A 15,382-nucleotide genomic window follows, 5' to 3' on the forward strand; every position below is an offset into this window, starting at 1 on the left:
GTCCGAGTGGCGTGGGTATACTAAGATATACACGTGGAGGCGTAGTGGTATATTCTATATATGGTAACTAGGTGGATAAATAATGGTCCGTGGGCACTTGAGACTTGTGGCGCGGAAAAACCGTGACACGATGAGACTGCGTCGAGCTCCCTGTTCCAAAGATACACATCCGCGTCCACCATTTCGCCATCTTCTCCAACTTCCACTCGAGCTTCGGTCACTATGTACGCCCCTCCTTCGAAATCGTCAAGCTTAAGCCGCTGGACCTTGTTCTGAGGCAAGATAGCAAGCCGTCGACACTTGATGTTGGATCATGTCTTATCAGGGCAGGGTAGTCTTTACCATGCAGAGAGAATCGTGCGTATCCCCTAGGCTCATAAATCAGCCTTCGTACAGGAAGACAGTCATTCCTTATACTCAGGCTGAGACTATCACGGGGGGTCCCACGCAAAGTGTCGTGAACCGCGTGAACCACGCCACGCGGTTCACGGCCCAAATAAGGCAGGTGCCCGCGTGCGCGCGCACCTAAGCGCCCAAAGACTTTGTGCGCCTAACTGTCGATTCATAGTTTTCAGCGCGTGCCTCACGCGTTTCATGGCAAACTCGGGTGCCAATCACGCTTTCGGGGCCCCGATTCACACTACGGTTCACACTTTTTGGTGAGGGTGCCAAATACTTTGCGCGCCTGCGCCAGACTTTGCGCACCTATCGCGCTTTTTGCGTGCACGTGACTCGCGGCTCGGCTCCCCCCTGGGCCAACAGCTTGCGTCCCCCCCCTCCCTTTTCAGAGCTTGTGTCCTCGCACTCACACCACGTTCGTCGACGTGCACTGCCATCCGAGAGATCGACACCGCCTCTGCGCTCCTCGATGCCGCTCCAAATGTCCCTGCCCTCCCCCACCGCATCTGCGCAACGGCCACAACGCGCCAGCGACCAAGCCCTCGTGCACGACTCCTCGACGCCAATCTGATGTTCCCACCCTCCCCCACCCCGCCGCATCTGTGCGCAATCACTGCATCTGCACGCAATGGCCACAATGCGCCAGCGACCAAGCCCCTCATGCGTGACTTGACTCCTCGACGCCGATCTGATGTCCCCACCCTCCCCCACCGCATCTATGCGCAATGGCCACAATGCACCAGCAGTGACCAAGCCCTCATGCGCGACGTCGCCGCGTGCTACCCCGGCGTGGTCGTGTCATCCCCTGCTTCGGTGCTTCGGTCGGTACGTCTTTCCCCGTCTCGCACCCAGCACTGCTCTCTGCGTGAGTCCCACTCTATCTAATTACTCTTGTGCGCTGCAATCGCTCCAGTCCACAGCTCATTGATGGCGTGCCCACGCAGGCGACGCAGGCTATGCACGCTACCACCGCCGGTTTGTCCCGCCCTCCACACCCGCACAATCCGCCGCCTTTCGCGCATGTCTCCTGCCCTCCTGCCCTTCCTCCCTCCACCAACACCTCTCACCAACACCTCTCACCTGCCATCCTCACCTCTCTCCCCTCTCTCTGCGCCGACCTTGCCAACGCACCCATCTGCGATGCTCGGCGAGGTCAGGATCGACCGCATGTGCCGCGTTCCTACGCTCCCCCTGCAGAGCCGCCGTATGCGCGGACGGATGACGAGAAGGACGAGTGCAGATGGACGAGGAGAGAGAGCTGTCGCCATGATACCGCTGGAGCACCAGCTCACCATCTTCGAAACGACTAGCAGGTTCGCGCATCCGACTGCCAGCGGCAACAACGTCGTCCGCCGTCGCAAGACACTCAGTTTCGGACCAGTGCTGCCGCATTCCATCTACCGCAGGGAACCTCTCGCTACTCGCTGTGTCCCAGCCTCCTCGGTGAGCCTACCGACCCATACGACGTGGCACAGCGCTTCGTTGAGGACCTCATCCCTGATACTGCTGCGGCCAGCCTCCTTCGTCATTCGCAAGGACTCGTCCGTCAAGGCCAGGCTCACATTCGTGCAGGTTCCTCAAGGTGAATCCACTGCATAACACTTGGGGACATGGTCATCTGCATCACGGAAGAGAAGGGATGGAAGAGGAGGTATTGGGTGGGTGGAATCCCATCTCGTCTGGATGTGCCGAAACGGGCCACGAGCATACGTGGAACAACACGAATATGTATAATATTATAATAATATTATATGCTCTAAAAATATACTAGGTTGCCCTACTGCTGGGGCGCTGAGCTGCAGTCGAGATCGCCACCACCCTCATGTGAGGTAGAAGAACCCGCAGCCTTGCTGGGTTGCCGCTTGGGCTGCGTTCTCCTGCGGAACTGGGACAGCGAGAGCGTACCTCATTCATCGTCAAGCTCATGCACGGCCTCGGCCGATGTCTTGCCATCGTTCAGCTGCTTCTCGATGCACGAGATGAAGTACATGAAATGGGCCCACAGCTGATGAGCCTAGTAGGATTGGTCAGCCGGGGACAACTCGACTGTTCAAAGCCTGAAGGGGCTCACCGTGGCATCGTTGTGTGGTCGCCAGCTTTGCTGCCAGCCCCTCCTCGTCGTCGTGTTTTTTTTGTGCACCCCACAGCCACTCGAGTTCACGCAGAGGTGGCTTGCGACTGACATCTGCAACACGCTCGCCTTCTGCCCAGGCTTCCCATATCGCAGCGACAGAACTGTAGCTGCCCAAGGTGGCCAGCTTCCAGCAGCTCCAAACGACATCTGGCTGCCAGATCTGGGAAAGAATGGCCGTCCAGGAGCAGGTTGCACTGGTGATAGCAGGGTATGTGTAGGGTGGCACAGCATGACGGTCATGAAATGCGGATCCGTCGAGCAGAATGGGGTCGAGGGCAGTATGAGCTGGAGATGGCCCAGGAAACAGAGGGAGAATGGTATAGCAGATGCCGTTGTGCACCAGGCTGTAGGGCACGAGCATCGCCGGTTCGTTCACAGTCTGCGGAGTGGTGGCCGTCCACATCGCATTGCTCAGCCTGTCCCGGTGGTCATTCTGAAGTCATCCACTCGATGGTGCTGCATGCGAGATGACAACATCCTCGCCTTGGTCAGTAGTACCAGATGGAGGTGTTGCAGCATCCCGATGATTGGCATTGAGACCTGCCTCCAGTGCATCCTGCGTGTGAGAGTCCGAAGCCGGCAGAGGTGTCGTGTGAGAGGCAGGTGAGCAGGAGTGTCCGCAGCAGCAGTGCATTGGCTGTGAAGCACAGATGACAGGTGGAGGTTGCCATGACCGTGCAGGTGGAGATGGGGACCCATCACGAGTGAGGATCACCCACGATACCGGCTTTGAGGGGGAGAACACGGCCGTGCGTCGTGCAATAACGCCGAGCTGCTGTGAATGCTCATGAAGAGCGGACTCGATCTGCCGCGAACCAATGGAGATTGACATGAACGTGCTCTGCGTTGCACTCTCCAAGAAGGTGACGGCGGTGTCCATCGCATCTTGTGCCCTGGCATCCTTCGCTCGGCATGTGGCGGGCCAGCTTGCGAGGAAATGTCGGGCTTGCTCGCTCTGCAGAACCTCCATCTGCTTGAAGAGTGCCGACTCAGGGAACGCTTCGTGGATCGCTCCCATGGCCTGTAACAATGGTCAGAATGGTCAGCTAACTCGCGAGATGCACTCTGGCGCTGCTGTAGTGCTTGCTCACCCACCAGAAGAAGGGCTGGAGCTGCTGTAGAAGCTCCAGGAAGTTCACCATGCCATGGTTGATCTTCTCGTGGGCATCCATGCTTACGAGGGCTTCTTCCACGAAGGGGAAAATTTGGCTCTGCAAGTCTTGTGGCACGTCTACTGTCACCCACGGCATGTCATACTGTTCTGCTACATAGAAGCTGGCGAGTGCGGTCACAGCCTAGATACAGTCTACGTGAGCCATAGACTCCGTGGGCAAGCAACGCGATGTCCGATTCACTCACCGACTTCAGGATCTTTGACACATATACTTCACGACACGTGTTGCCTGTCCAGTGGCCCACCCCATCGATCTCATCCATGTTCACACTGCATGATGTATTGACCATTGACCATCAACTCATATCCATGATCAGCTCGAGTGATGACTGACCCCATATCTTCCATAATGCCAGGCAGAGTACGGCGTGCCAGATGCATCTTCTTGGCCGACTTGATGCTGGTCGGCAGGAGAAACATCTTGTACATCTTCTGCATCGCATCTGCGCTGCATGGTTCACCCACTTTCTGGCCAAACAGAAGTGGCACCTGGAATGACAGGTAAGCTGTATGTCAGGCCACCGAGCGCAAAGCACAGAAGGGCACATCGTACCTTCCGCCATGTCGAAGCACGAGACCAGTTCCAACCACCAACCTGCTCGAGGATCTTCTCTCGGTCGAAGATGTAGTGCAGCAGGATGGCGAGCACACCAATCGAGCAGTGCAGCGGGTCACGATGAGGCAGAACAAAGTTGTAGTCAGGTTCCTGACACTGCGAACACAACGTGAAGCTGTTAGCATCTGCATCGTGACGATGAATGGCTGTGGTATAGTAAATGTACCCCTGGCTTGGCCACCTTCATCTCATGGTACAGTGACAGGACACCAAACACAAACCGTCTGAGCCCGCTTCGCCTTCTATCAGCAGTGGTGTAGTCAGATATGTAGATCTGGTGAGGCTGGATGCAGCATATGAGCAGGTTAATGAGCTCTTCGCCGCGATTGAGCGTCGTGCATTGCCACATCCACGAGAAGTGTGCCTTGATGATGGACGGCACTGGTGGTGAAGCCATCAATCAGATGTAATCGACTCAGAATGTCCGCACTCACGCTGATTCAGTCCCATGAAAATGGACTTCTTGACCTCTTCGAAGTGGTGCGGGAGGATCTGTGAGTCGAGGATCGTGTTGGACGTCACGTCGAAATCTTCGGCACTGTGCAAATCAAGCTGGTCAGCTCGTAGAATCCCTAAAACAGCGAACGAGAGACATACTCCAGGCGCACACATTGCGCCGTCACCATCAGCACCCGGTAGAAGTCGAGTGCACGGGATGTCATTGCCGGCCGCGTTTGATCGAGAGCGGGGTCGTCATCTAGCTGCCGCCTCTGCATGCGGCTGAGCATCACCACGATTTTCTTTAACGAGCTCTGAAGGTTGAGAGAGAGTCGTCAGCAGGCCAATGGCAACAAATATGGATGCGAAGATGTACCGCAGAGAGCCTCTGGTTCCCTTCTCTCTCACAGCCTCGACTGGTGAGAAGTTTGCGTGTCGCGGCATACTTCAAGTATGCGATCAGATGGTCGGAGTCAACGATCACGTCAGATATGATGCCCTCGGTAAGGGCCTGGTCGGCCCATCGCTACGAGGCTGTAAGGATGAGATTGTGCACGTTAGTCATAGCACACTATCGGCACACATACCTTCCATAGGTGAAGGACGCTACCCTCTGTCACACGCCCACTTTTGCGTCGAGTGTTGAGGATGAACGCGTCGACCTGCAAGCATGAGAATGGATCAGTACGGCGGTAGGAACTCAATACTGCACAAACGAGATTGACTCACCCATGCTCTCGAGCCATCCTTTGAGCCGTTGCATTGTCCTGTGAGTAGTGACTCATGAGCGATGAGTCGACTGATGGTCATCATGGTGACCTTACCGGCATGGTTGATGCACATGCGAGTACCTGCATCGGGCATCGTATTGTCCTCGCTGTCCAGTAGGTCATCGCCGTCCTCTTCATCGACATCTTCATTCTCCGAATTGTCGTCGCCATGGAGCCCCTGACCAAATGAGTCGCAAAGGTCGCTAGTGTCGCACGTCAAGCATTCGGGGTCGATTTCCGGTGTTTCCTTGCTTGAGGGGACAGCGCTCTGGCTGTGGGCTCGAACAGGTGAGTGCGTGACGTGATCGGATGCATGAAAGACTTACAGTTTACCGTGCGCTGTCGATTCAGGGGCATCCCAAGCCGACTTCGTGCGCCGCCGACGATCGTCCTCATTGAGCCATAGAACGAGCATCGCCTTCATGCCTGTAAGTGGCAGGGACCTCCTGCGTAGCTCATCTTTGAGCTGCGGGACCTTCAGCTTCCAACTGCGGAGCGTACGCCCTCGTCAGCCTCAGTTGAGAGGGGGCCTCAGGTGGAGTACTCACAGCAGACTTGATCTGGCTGGCTGTTCCTGCGCAGTGCCCTGGGAGTCTTCTGGAAGAGCCTGATAAGGTCCGCTCAATGCATGGCTGTGATCACAGGGACGTACTGGCTCGCGGCAGGAACACAGTGGTTCTGACAGGCCCAATCTCGCTCGGTATCTCCGGTGCTTCCATGGCCAACAAGACTGGGTCTATTACAGCACCGAGGTCACCGACAGAGTCTGATAGAGTCATTATGTGAGATTAAGCTAGCGATAAAACGAACGAAGCAGCAGGAGAGGAGGTAGAGGTAGCCGACGACGTCGAGAGACAGGGGGGTGGCAGACGTGCCCTGCGGGGCATGTGACCGTGTTGCCACCATATGAGGCAATGCCCGGTGCTTGGGGGAGAACACGCCAAGTCACAGCGCAGCTGTGAACCCCGTGCCAGTTCACACGATGAAAACGTGAACCGCACCGGCGGAGTTTTCTTGAGATTTCGAGGTCCAGAGGGAAGACCCCCCGTGGGAAAGTGGAGTTTCAACGTGCCGATGGCAATTCGACGCTCGAAGCTTTGGTGCTGGTCGGACACACCACGTGATCGTGTTGTACAGAATGCGTCTGTAAAGGACATCATGCGTAGATCGTGTACCTCTCGTGTATTTTAGCCATGTCATCTCAAAAAACCAATGCAATACAGAGTACAAATCAAAGTGATGAAGAAGCAAGCAGAGAAAGCCCCACTTTCACGTCCTCTGCCCGCCAAAGTGGCCCAAACCACTCCCCAGGCTCTAGGCCCTATCCGCTTGCCAGTCCCTTTTCGACAGCTTCTCACCCGCATACAGCATACCATGGGCAGTACAGTCCAATCTTTGCAGGCTATGGCTCCAACTTCCAAACATACAGTTGGCAGCTTGGGTATTCTACACCCTCTCCTTCTCAGCATTCGTCTAGTGGAACTTTTGATATACCCACCTTCTCTGCGGAGTCAAGATGATCGAAACTCGGAGCCAGAGAATGGGTGCATAAAGAAGCGAGTGATGTACTTGATATGCGGGCAGTAAATGGAGTAACGAGCATTCACCTACTGTCCTTGCTGAAAGCCAAGACCTGCCGCAATTTTGAGAGCATGACCAGAAGTAGCCGTACCAGTCACAGCAACTCAGGTTGTATTGGAGTTCAGCCATGCATGCATCGTCTTGAGAACAGAATAGCTTTTATGCCAGAGAGGGCTCTCGTCATCGGGCAAGTGAGCCTCATCAATCATGAACCAGCGGATCAGGTCTTTGAAGCCAGATATTCACAGGAGCTTCATCATGCGTTCTCCAGCAAGCATTTGAGGGCTCAGGAAAGTGATGCGGACATCTTCACCGCTCTGCAGCTCGTCATAAAGATCGCACTTGTCGTAGTATGCATCGCGGACAGTATCCTCGTTCAGCGCGATTGCGCGCAGCCCAACTCGACGGGCACTCTCACTCTAGTAAATCAAGCCATACATAGCTCTTTATTTCTGTGTGTGAATCCAGCAGAGATATCGTACCTGCTGTATAGAAAGTAGCTTGGTAGGGACAATGTATAATGTGACGCCTCGCTCACCGAGTGCTTGAGCTGCGAGTAGAGGGGCCCAGAAGACTGTCGTCTTGCCCTAACCTGGTGCAATAACTAGAAAGACCTCGCATCCTTCAATGATGTCTAGTCCGTGTTTGATCTGGAATTCTCGAGGTTGCAAGATCCCACACTTTTGAGAGAACAGCTCAGCAAGCCATTCAGTGTTGATTTGAGGGTCGCCAAGAAAAGACTGAGCAGGTTCAGACATATTTGCTACTTAAGACAGGACTTTGACCGTATGAATGCGTTAACGAATGTGCTAGCATTGAGTGACACGAGGAGTATGCAGGAAGACACGCTCAGCCTGAGGTGCGTCCTCTGGTCACATGGTCGCATTGTGGTGGTGGCGGTGGCATGTTGAAACTCAGCGTTCCCACGGATACACTTCTCACTGGACCCCCTGGTGTTAGCTCGAGCCTACGTATCCCCTAAGGTCTGCAGGCTTGATGAGGGGTTGCACGGTATGAGTATTTCTAGAGTCTCCTGTTAGTGCCCAGGCTAGAAGTGGCATTGCGCATAGGGTCCCATATAAGAAGAGAGGTCGCAATGTCTGCCAGAAGATTAGATGTGGTCAGGACAGGAAGCATGATGAACTACAGGCTCCTTCACAGCCTTACTTCGGGCGTTCAGGGGCCCTTCATCATAGGATGGGATTTTGTGCCACGTTTCGATCACTACCATGTGTTCGATCATGATGCAATTACACAGTTTTGAAACTCCACAATCTTAATTGCCCCCAACGCCCTACGACGGCTGCAACAAATCATGTGTAAATAACAGAGTGATGGCATCATATTCCTCCATATAGTAGTACCATATGCCGGAGGTTGTAGAATTACAATAGGGTTAGTGGCATTAAATGTTTCGCACAGGTCCCAAGCTCCTATTCCGACTATTCTATGATTACCATGCCTCTACAACATGCTGTGCTGCTGACTCTGGAAGACATCAGAAAGAAGACCTTAATGAAGCTTGGCTGTGATCCATGTCTTTGGCAAGCACAAGTCGCACAGGAATTGCTGAAGGGCGAGAAAGATGTCATTGCTGTGGCTCCAACAGGTTCAGGCAAGAGACTGACGTTCTGGATGCCATTGCTCTTCCGAGAAGGTGGAATACAGATCATTGTTACACCACTAAATATTCTTGGAACACAAAACCAGACAGAGCTAGCGGACCTTGAGATCAGCGCTGTGGCAGTTAGTGCAGCAACTGCCACTCGGAAGCTTTTTCAGGTAGTCATGCCCTATCTTGCCGCTCGTGACTGTCTAATGGATGCAACAACAGAAAATACAGGATGGAAAGCATCAGGCTATTGTTGTGAACCCTGAAGAGCTGATGAAGGAAGGTGGGGATTTGAAAAGTTATGAAAAAATGACGATTTCACCTCTAAGATCATCAGCATTGTGTGGGACGAAGCACATTATGTCAGCATATGGAGTGCTTTCTGGCCACAATACAAAGAAGCCCACCGTCTTCGATATCTCCTCCCTCACACTCGGTTCCTTCTAGCAACTGCAACACTCCCTGATGAGATCGAGAAGGAAGTAATGTCTATATTGCAACTTAATTGAAAAGATTGTGCTATCTTCCACCAGTCAAATGACCGTCCGAACGTGCACCTTGAGGTTCGCCAGATCAAGTACCCGCTCAGAAGCTTCGGAGATCTCAATTTCCTAATCCCGTCAAGTCGACGAGAAGGTGAACATTTGCAGAAGTTCCTCGTCTTTTTTGATAACATCGATGAGTCCATTACGGCATGAGATATCCTGAAGGCATGACTTCCAGTTGGCGAGCATAGCAAGATCAAATGGTTCAATTCACGAATGACCGCTCAATTTCGCGAAGACACGCTACAAGACTTCGTGAAGGGGGAAATATATGAATTATACTCAACTGATTCATTCGGCATGGTGAGAAGCATGGTATCATGGTACAAATATCAAAATCAGAGCTGAATCTAGTGATAGGGAATCAACATCAAGGACATGGAGATTGTTGTCCAATGACGAATGACCTGTGACCTCAACACACTGTGGCAGCAGTTCAGACGAGGAGCACGAGATGCCAGTCTGACTGCACATGCCATTCTGCTGGTGGAGGCCAGGTACTTTGATGACGAGAAGGAGAAGGCGATAGCACACGTGGAGGAGAAGGATCGGAAGGGAAAGGAAAACATTGCACCTGGTCATAGCAACAGCAAGCGCAAAGCCAATGAATCTGCATCAGGAATGCAGCATGTGAAGAGACCATGACCATCGCCAGCACCAGTGATCCCCCACAGCACAGAGCCTAAGATATCCAGCCCCAACGAGACACTGTCGGGAGTCGAGGATCACAAGTCAAGAAGCACGTTGTCAGCTGGAGATCAGCGCACGATATTGCACGCAGTTGATTACAGCAGATTGCGAGAAGAGTTCCGAGCTGCTGGTAAGAGAGCAGCAAAGCAAGCGAGTGACAAAAAAGCCTCTGAAAGCAAAGAGTTGTCGCCGGAGCTGGATGCACTCATGAATGCGGCGACGCAAGCTCACAAGGAGCTCACAAGTGCTACAGAGCGCCTATCATGGCGTACTATGGCAATGACCAATTAGGTAGGTGAGGCTTTCCATGAGGGTCGGCCTCGTGTACTCACCTTCGCATGACTAGACTCGAGCCATACGCTATGTCAGCCCAACCTCCTTGCTGGCTGCTCTCGTTGCATCATCAGGAACTCCTCTATCTGCTGCTTTCTATGCTCTCCTGACCACTTCACCAGTCAAACAAGTCACTCTGAGCTGGTGATCCTGGCTGCCACACGCATCTCAATTATTCGCAAAGATAATGTCATGACCGATCAGGCGCACAACCTCATTACAGCCCTGGACGAGTTTCGCAGGAAGCACATGAAGGAGAAGTTTGGAGATGCTGTTTTGAAGAATATGGGCCCCAGAGTTGTGATGCGGATGCCGTTCTCGAGCGGCTGGTAGACTGCACTCGGGCCAAGAAGATCACATAGGTAGACGATATACGGAGGGAGACAAAGTGAAATAAGTTGACGCAATATGGAGAAGATGTGCTGAAAGTCATCACAAGGTGAGTACTTCACAGCATCATCTTGACTACATACAGTTTATCTGATGCTGTTGGCCAGTCACTATCCGATCATTCTTCCACTCACGTCTATATCACTACGAAACAAGCCCCATATCGCTAACGAAAACCGTGCGACTGGTGGGTCGTTGGCCGCTAGCTTGATGATCCAATGAGCTTGGGTGAGCCTATTATGGGCTAAAGAATTCCATTCTGGGCAAGTGGCCTGATGTCACGTGACCAACCACTGACAAGTTTCAAATAGGGCAAGTGGTCAGTGTCACATGACCAACCAATGATAATTGCTAAATATGGTAAGTGGCTAAATAGTGTTTGCACAGGAGATTCTGGCAAAGATAGGTTTGCTGTGCTCAGATAGATGATGCATTACAGATGTTTGGTGCAAAAAGAAAGGTGCCACCTAATACTGTGACAAAATGCATCTCTGTGTTTTGGCCTGGATGCCTGCTCAAGAATAACACATGTCACCTGAGAAAGAGTAATGTCCAAGCACTGGAGGCTATACTCTCCAAAGAGAGAAGCCTCATTCTCAGCCCCGAGCGGGGAGAGAATGGTGCAACTCATACATCACAGCTCCTGGCAGGCAGTGCCACATGCAATCACTTTGGAGAGATTGCAGATGAACTCTGCAGGGTTGGTCTGATCGTGATCAGACAACATGACCAGCTTCTCAAAGGCCGTAAGGTAGCTGCAATCATCACCCAAAAGGTGGATGAGATATGTGATGAGACCTTCTAGGACACACAATTTATGCAGCAAGGGTGGAGGACAACACTGTGACCTGCATGTGACATCACCATCGAAAGAGTTGTAGCTGATGTGGAGCTCACGAAGGTCATTATGACATTGCAAGAAACAGTTCAGAGCTGACTGCGTGAGTTCACCCTCAATGCAGAGGACCTGAAGGGTTGTTACAGTTTCAGCGTCACTTTGTGGTCATGTGATTGATTATGGTTCATAGGTCTGGTGGACATATTCTAGGGTTAGCAGTTTTTTGTTTTTGTCATCAGACTCGCTCTGGTATTTGCAAAATTCAGACTTCGTCTCCCGTTTCAGGTTTTCTATTTCACCTACACTTACTTTAGCTCACCAATTACCTGGCTCGCAGTGGCTAACCTCCAGTGTGTTTCATCTATCTTTAGAATAGTGGAACCCCTTGTAGTACCTCAGACTATAGGTCTGCGACTATATAAAGGGGCCTGAACAGTGGAGAGAAGACAACTTCTTTCTCCTTGTTTCCAAGAACCTGTTCCTAAGGAGATATCTCGATACTTCTGATCAGCAGGATCAGTTAGGATCTGCACTCACTTTCAAGGAGTAGTCAAGCTCGTGCACTTGTCTAGAGTCAGGTCAGCGAACCTAGTAACCTTAGGGTGAATGTGCAGTAGCTGCTCAGTGAGATCTAGCAAGGGTAGAGTGAGGACCTTACTGCTACATCATCTACTAGGGTCACAAGACACTATCATAAACATTCTTATAGTCAGGTTGGCTATCGAAGACTTGGTATACATCTTATACCTTTGTCTCTGTCCACCAAGGGGTGGACTAGTACATGTGAGAAAGCACACATGATAAGGAAGGTTCATGCAGAATGCTTCATAATAAGGGTTGACATTGAAAGTCAGTCCAAGATCCAGGTCCAGGATGGTGTAAATATGCCTGGTGTGTTTAGTGTCAACTCGATGATGTTTGATGAGTTGATGGTCTTCAGCATTCATTGTAGTAGTGAGGAGCTGAAGAGTATGGCTGCCTGAGGCTCAAAGACCTTCAGGAAGGAAAGTAAAAGCCAAGAGGTCAGTTTGGACAATGGAGGTGGCTGGAATATCCAGTTGGTGAAATGTCACACTGTGAGTTTGATGAGATTGATAGCTTGTAGCATTTTCAAGAGCTCTATGAGTTCAGACTGAGGAGTAGAAAAAAGTATGGGATGCACGTTCCCCAAAGTGGGCACATCATGGAGAGACAGGAAGAAATAACTGAATTTATCGAATTTCTCTGGATGGTTCAGAGAGAGCGCAACACTGAGACTATAAGAGCACTTAAAAATCAATGAACACCACCAGAAGCTGAGCACTGGGACATCACATCTGTGAATACTCAAAGCCACAGCAGGCACTTTTATCATGATGTACAGGCTGCAATGACGCAAGTACATAGGAACAGCGATGACGTGGAATCAGTGGAAAAGCTGACTAAAATGAATCAACTCATTATCAGATAACAGTTCTGCAATCACCATTACGAGTTCCATAAGCATTCTGGTGAAGCAATCTTCACCATCACCAAAACAAATGATGTGAATGGCTGGACATGATTCATGAAAACTCTTTCAGACTGATGGTTCACATGTCACTCATGACAATGGTTGAGCACTTGATCATGTGAGAGGGGAATAATGCCACTGGTTGGAGACAGCTATCAGCTGTATGATGCATAATCTCTCACTGGCAGCACGGTCAGCCATAAGCCTAATCTATGAGTGGATATAATGTAACATATTAGTTCATGAGGTGATGAACCCTTGTTAGTGAGAGTGATATGAGGCTGTAGCACATTGTCAGTGAACCAATGACATGTGTACCACTACATGATCTTACCTATGCAAAGTCATCTGATGAATAGCAACACTCAGGATGCTGTTTATTCACCATGAGCACAGTGTCACTGCACACGTCCATATCATGCTCTCGAGCCTTATGGTCTTCTAAATGATATATCAGCACTGGCCAGATGCAAAAGGGTTTATACTACCAACCACATGTTTTACATATTGTGCACAAATAGCATTAGTCCATATGCACGTGAAGTGTTTTATGGTGGCATAGGAGAGCACAATGCTTAGCACCAAGCCCATGGTGGAGGTGGAGGTTTAGATGCAACCAGGAGTCAAACGGCAGACCCCTATTAGATGCGACCAGGAGTCGAATATTGGACCTCATATATGTACTCAAACACATCACAATGCAAGAAATGGACACGATAACACTGATGAGAGTAAGCTGCTCTTGCTTTTTTTTTTTTTTGGCATTTACTTATATCCCGTGCTCTGTGCGACATTTAAAGGGGGAAGGGTAACAGGCACTGGTGTACACTATGGTGTGACACATCTCAGGGTAGATATGAAGGAGGGGAAAAGAAAGCCACGGCGGAGGCTGGGAGTGTGGCAATTAGCTGGGGTCAAAAGGTATGAGGCTCGCAAAGGTAAAGGCAGGGGTGGTAGTGATGAAAAAAGCTAGACGATTCAAGCCCTCTAGGTGTTTCCAAAGGCGGTGGAGGTGGGCATGTGTGGGGTTTGTGGTGCCAAATAGTTCCAGTCAGGCATCATCATGCAGAGAGCAGCTCAGCAGGGTGTGGGTGTGTGAGTTCAGAAGTGCAGGGTTGCAAAGGCACCTGCGAAAAGTTCAGTTGAAGCCTGAATTGAAGAAAGTGCCAATGTGGCCATGGCCGGTGACAGCCTGAACAAATTGACCCTCAGTGTTTCGAGAAAAATTGCCAGAGCAAAAAAACAGAATGGAGTGTGGTAGAAGGGGCCCAGGGCCATACTTCATGCACTGCAGTGGGTCGATCAGCAGTCGCATATTCCTCCCACCAGGAGAAGGTCGCTCACTCGTGCGCCCATCTCTGCACCCATGCAAGTGTGGGGTGAATGCTTTTGGCTTGGAACACAGCCATCCTGGCTAGGTGGTCAGCCACTTCATTACCCAGTACACTGCAGTGACCAGGCACTCAGACCAGTGTGATATGTAAACTTGGAAAGTTACCCATGAGCAGCGTGAGGTGCTTACAAAAAGTAATGGAAAAAGATTGCCCCAGGTGAGGGCTCAGGGAGAAGAGATAAGAAAGAGCAGCGCAGTTGTTTGCACAGATATAGATAGTGAAAATGTTAGGGTAGGCAGTAAGAAAGCCGTGAAAGTACAAAGACACAGTTGTGATGGTGAAGAGCTCCACATCAAAGACCTCAGCTCGATGCCTCATTCCTCATGCTTGCTGAAATTTGAGGGTGGAATGATGATAGATGCATGCACCTGCTCCCGCTGCATGATGACGTGGGGCTGGTAGTGGGTGAGAGGTTTGAAAGCCATCGGTGAACACCCAGAGGGCTGTGGGGTCTGAGAAATGAGTAGACAAAAGGGGGGTTAATACAGAGTCAACGTGATGAGAGAAAGCATCCTTGGTGGGAGCAGGAATGAGCAAAGTGATGCACGCTCCCCATGGATGGGGCACCTCCCATGGCAGTTGAAGGAAAGGGTCAGTGCACATGGCGCCGTCCAGCAGTACCTCCTCCAGATTTGTGACTGCAGTTTGTGAGGTGCAGTTGTGTCATATGGAGGGGTTCAGAAGGGTGAACTGTGGTGGATGAGCATGACTCTGATCACTTATGCAGGTGATGACTGTTATGAAGTGTTCCCTGCTAGAACGTTCAGAACCACGTGTGCTTTCTCACACGTACTAGTCCACAGCATGGACGGAGACTTAGATACCAAGTATACCTAACGTCTCCAATAGTCACACAGACTATTAGCAGGGTTTATAGTGTAGTCAAGCCTAGTAGACGATGTAGCAGTGAGGTCCTCACTCTACCCTTGCTAGGCCTTGGTCGCTACAGCTATTGCACGTTCACCCGCAGGTTACT

General features: G+C 51.3%; 7 protein-coding genes across 7 annotated transcripts; 5 read left to right on the forward strand and 2 right to left on the reverse strand.

Annotated features, from left to right (window-relative positions):
- Positions 1-969: 969 nt before the first annotated feature.
- LAESUDRAFT_759224 (uncharacterized protein) lies at positions 970-1,998 on the forward strand (the record flags this gene model as incomplete). The annotated part of the gene is made up of 3 exons (XM_040912567.1): positions 970-1,224; positions 1,320-1,633; positions 1,713-1,998. The coding sequence occupies 3 exons, from the start codon at positions 970-972 to the stop codon at positions 1,996-1,998; spliced, it is 855 nt and encodes a 284-aa protein (XP_040764472.1).
- A 323-nt stretch (positions 1,999-2,321) lies between these two features.
- Positions 2,322-2,894, reverse strand: LAESUDRAFT_759225 (uncharacterized protein; the record flags this gene model as incomplete). Its single annotated transcript, XM_040912568.1, has 2 exons — positions 2,322-2,413; positions 2,471-2,894. The coding sequence occupies 2 exons, from the start codon at positions 2,892-2,894 to the stop codon at positions 2,322-2,324; spliced, it is 516 nt and encodes a 171-aa protein (XP_040764473.1).
- Positions 2,895-7,354: 4,460 nt separating this feature from the next.
- LAESUDRAFT_653151 (uncharacterized protein) lies at positions 7,355-7,699 on the reverse strand (the record flags this gene model as incomplete). The annotated part of the gene is made up of 2 exons (XM_040904397.1): positions 7,355-7,531; positions 7,595-7,699. Coding segments are annotated over 2 exons (282 nt in total), but the record flags the coding sequence as incomplete, so codon positions are not given.
- A 1,534-nt stretch (positions 7,700-9,233) lies between these two features.
- Positions 9,234-9,422, forward strand: LAESUDRAFT_652976 (uncharacterized protein; the record flags this gene model as incomplete). The annotated part of the gene is made up of 1 exon (XM_040904387.1): positions 9,234-9,422. A coding segment is annotated over one exon (189 nt), but the record flags the coding sequence as incomplete, so codon positions are not given.
- A 39-nt stretch (positions 9,423-9,461) lies between these two features.
- Positions 9,462-9,617, forward strand: LAESUDRAFT_653187 (uncharacterized protein; the record flags this gene model as incomplete). Its single annotated transcript, XM_040904401.1, has 1 exon — positions 9,462-9,617. A coding segment is annotated over one exon (156 nt), but the record flags the coding sequence as incomplete, so codon positions are not given.
- A 51-nt stretch (positions 9,618-9,668) lies between these two features.
- LAESUDRAFT_653165 (uncharacterized protein) lies at positions 9,669-9,914 on the forward strand (the record flags this gene model as incomplete). The annotated part of the gene is made up of 1 exon (XM_040904398.1): positions 9,669-9,914. A coding segment is annotated over one exon (246 nt), but the record flags the coding sequence as incomplete, so codon positions are not given.
- Positions 9,915-10,222: 308 nt separating this feature from the next.
- On the forward strand, positions 10,223-10,625 carry LAESUDRAFT_759227 (uncharacterized protein; the record flags this gene model as incomplete). Its single annotated transcript, XM_040912569.1, has 2 exons — positions 10,223-10,250; positions 10,306-10,625. The coding sequence occupies 2 exons, from the start codon at positions 10,223-10,225 to the stop codon at positions 10,623-10,625; spliced, it is 348 nt and encodes a 115-aa protein (XP_040764478.1).
- Between the last annotated feature and the right edge of the window lie 4,757 nt (positions 10,626-15,382).

This window comes from Laetiporus sulphureus (assembly GCF_001632365.1).
Source record: "Laetiporus sulphureus 93-53 unplaced genomic scaffold LAESUscaffold_19, whole genome shotgun sequence".
Lineage (NCBI taxonomy): Eukaryota > Fungi > Basidiomycota > Agaricomycetes > Polyporales > Laetiporaceae > Laetiporus > Laetiporus sulphureus.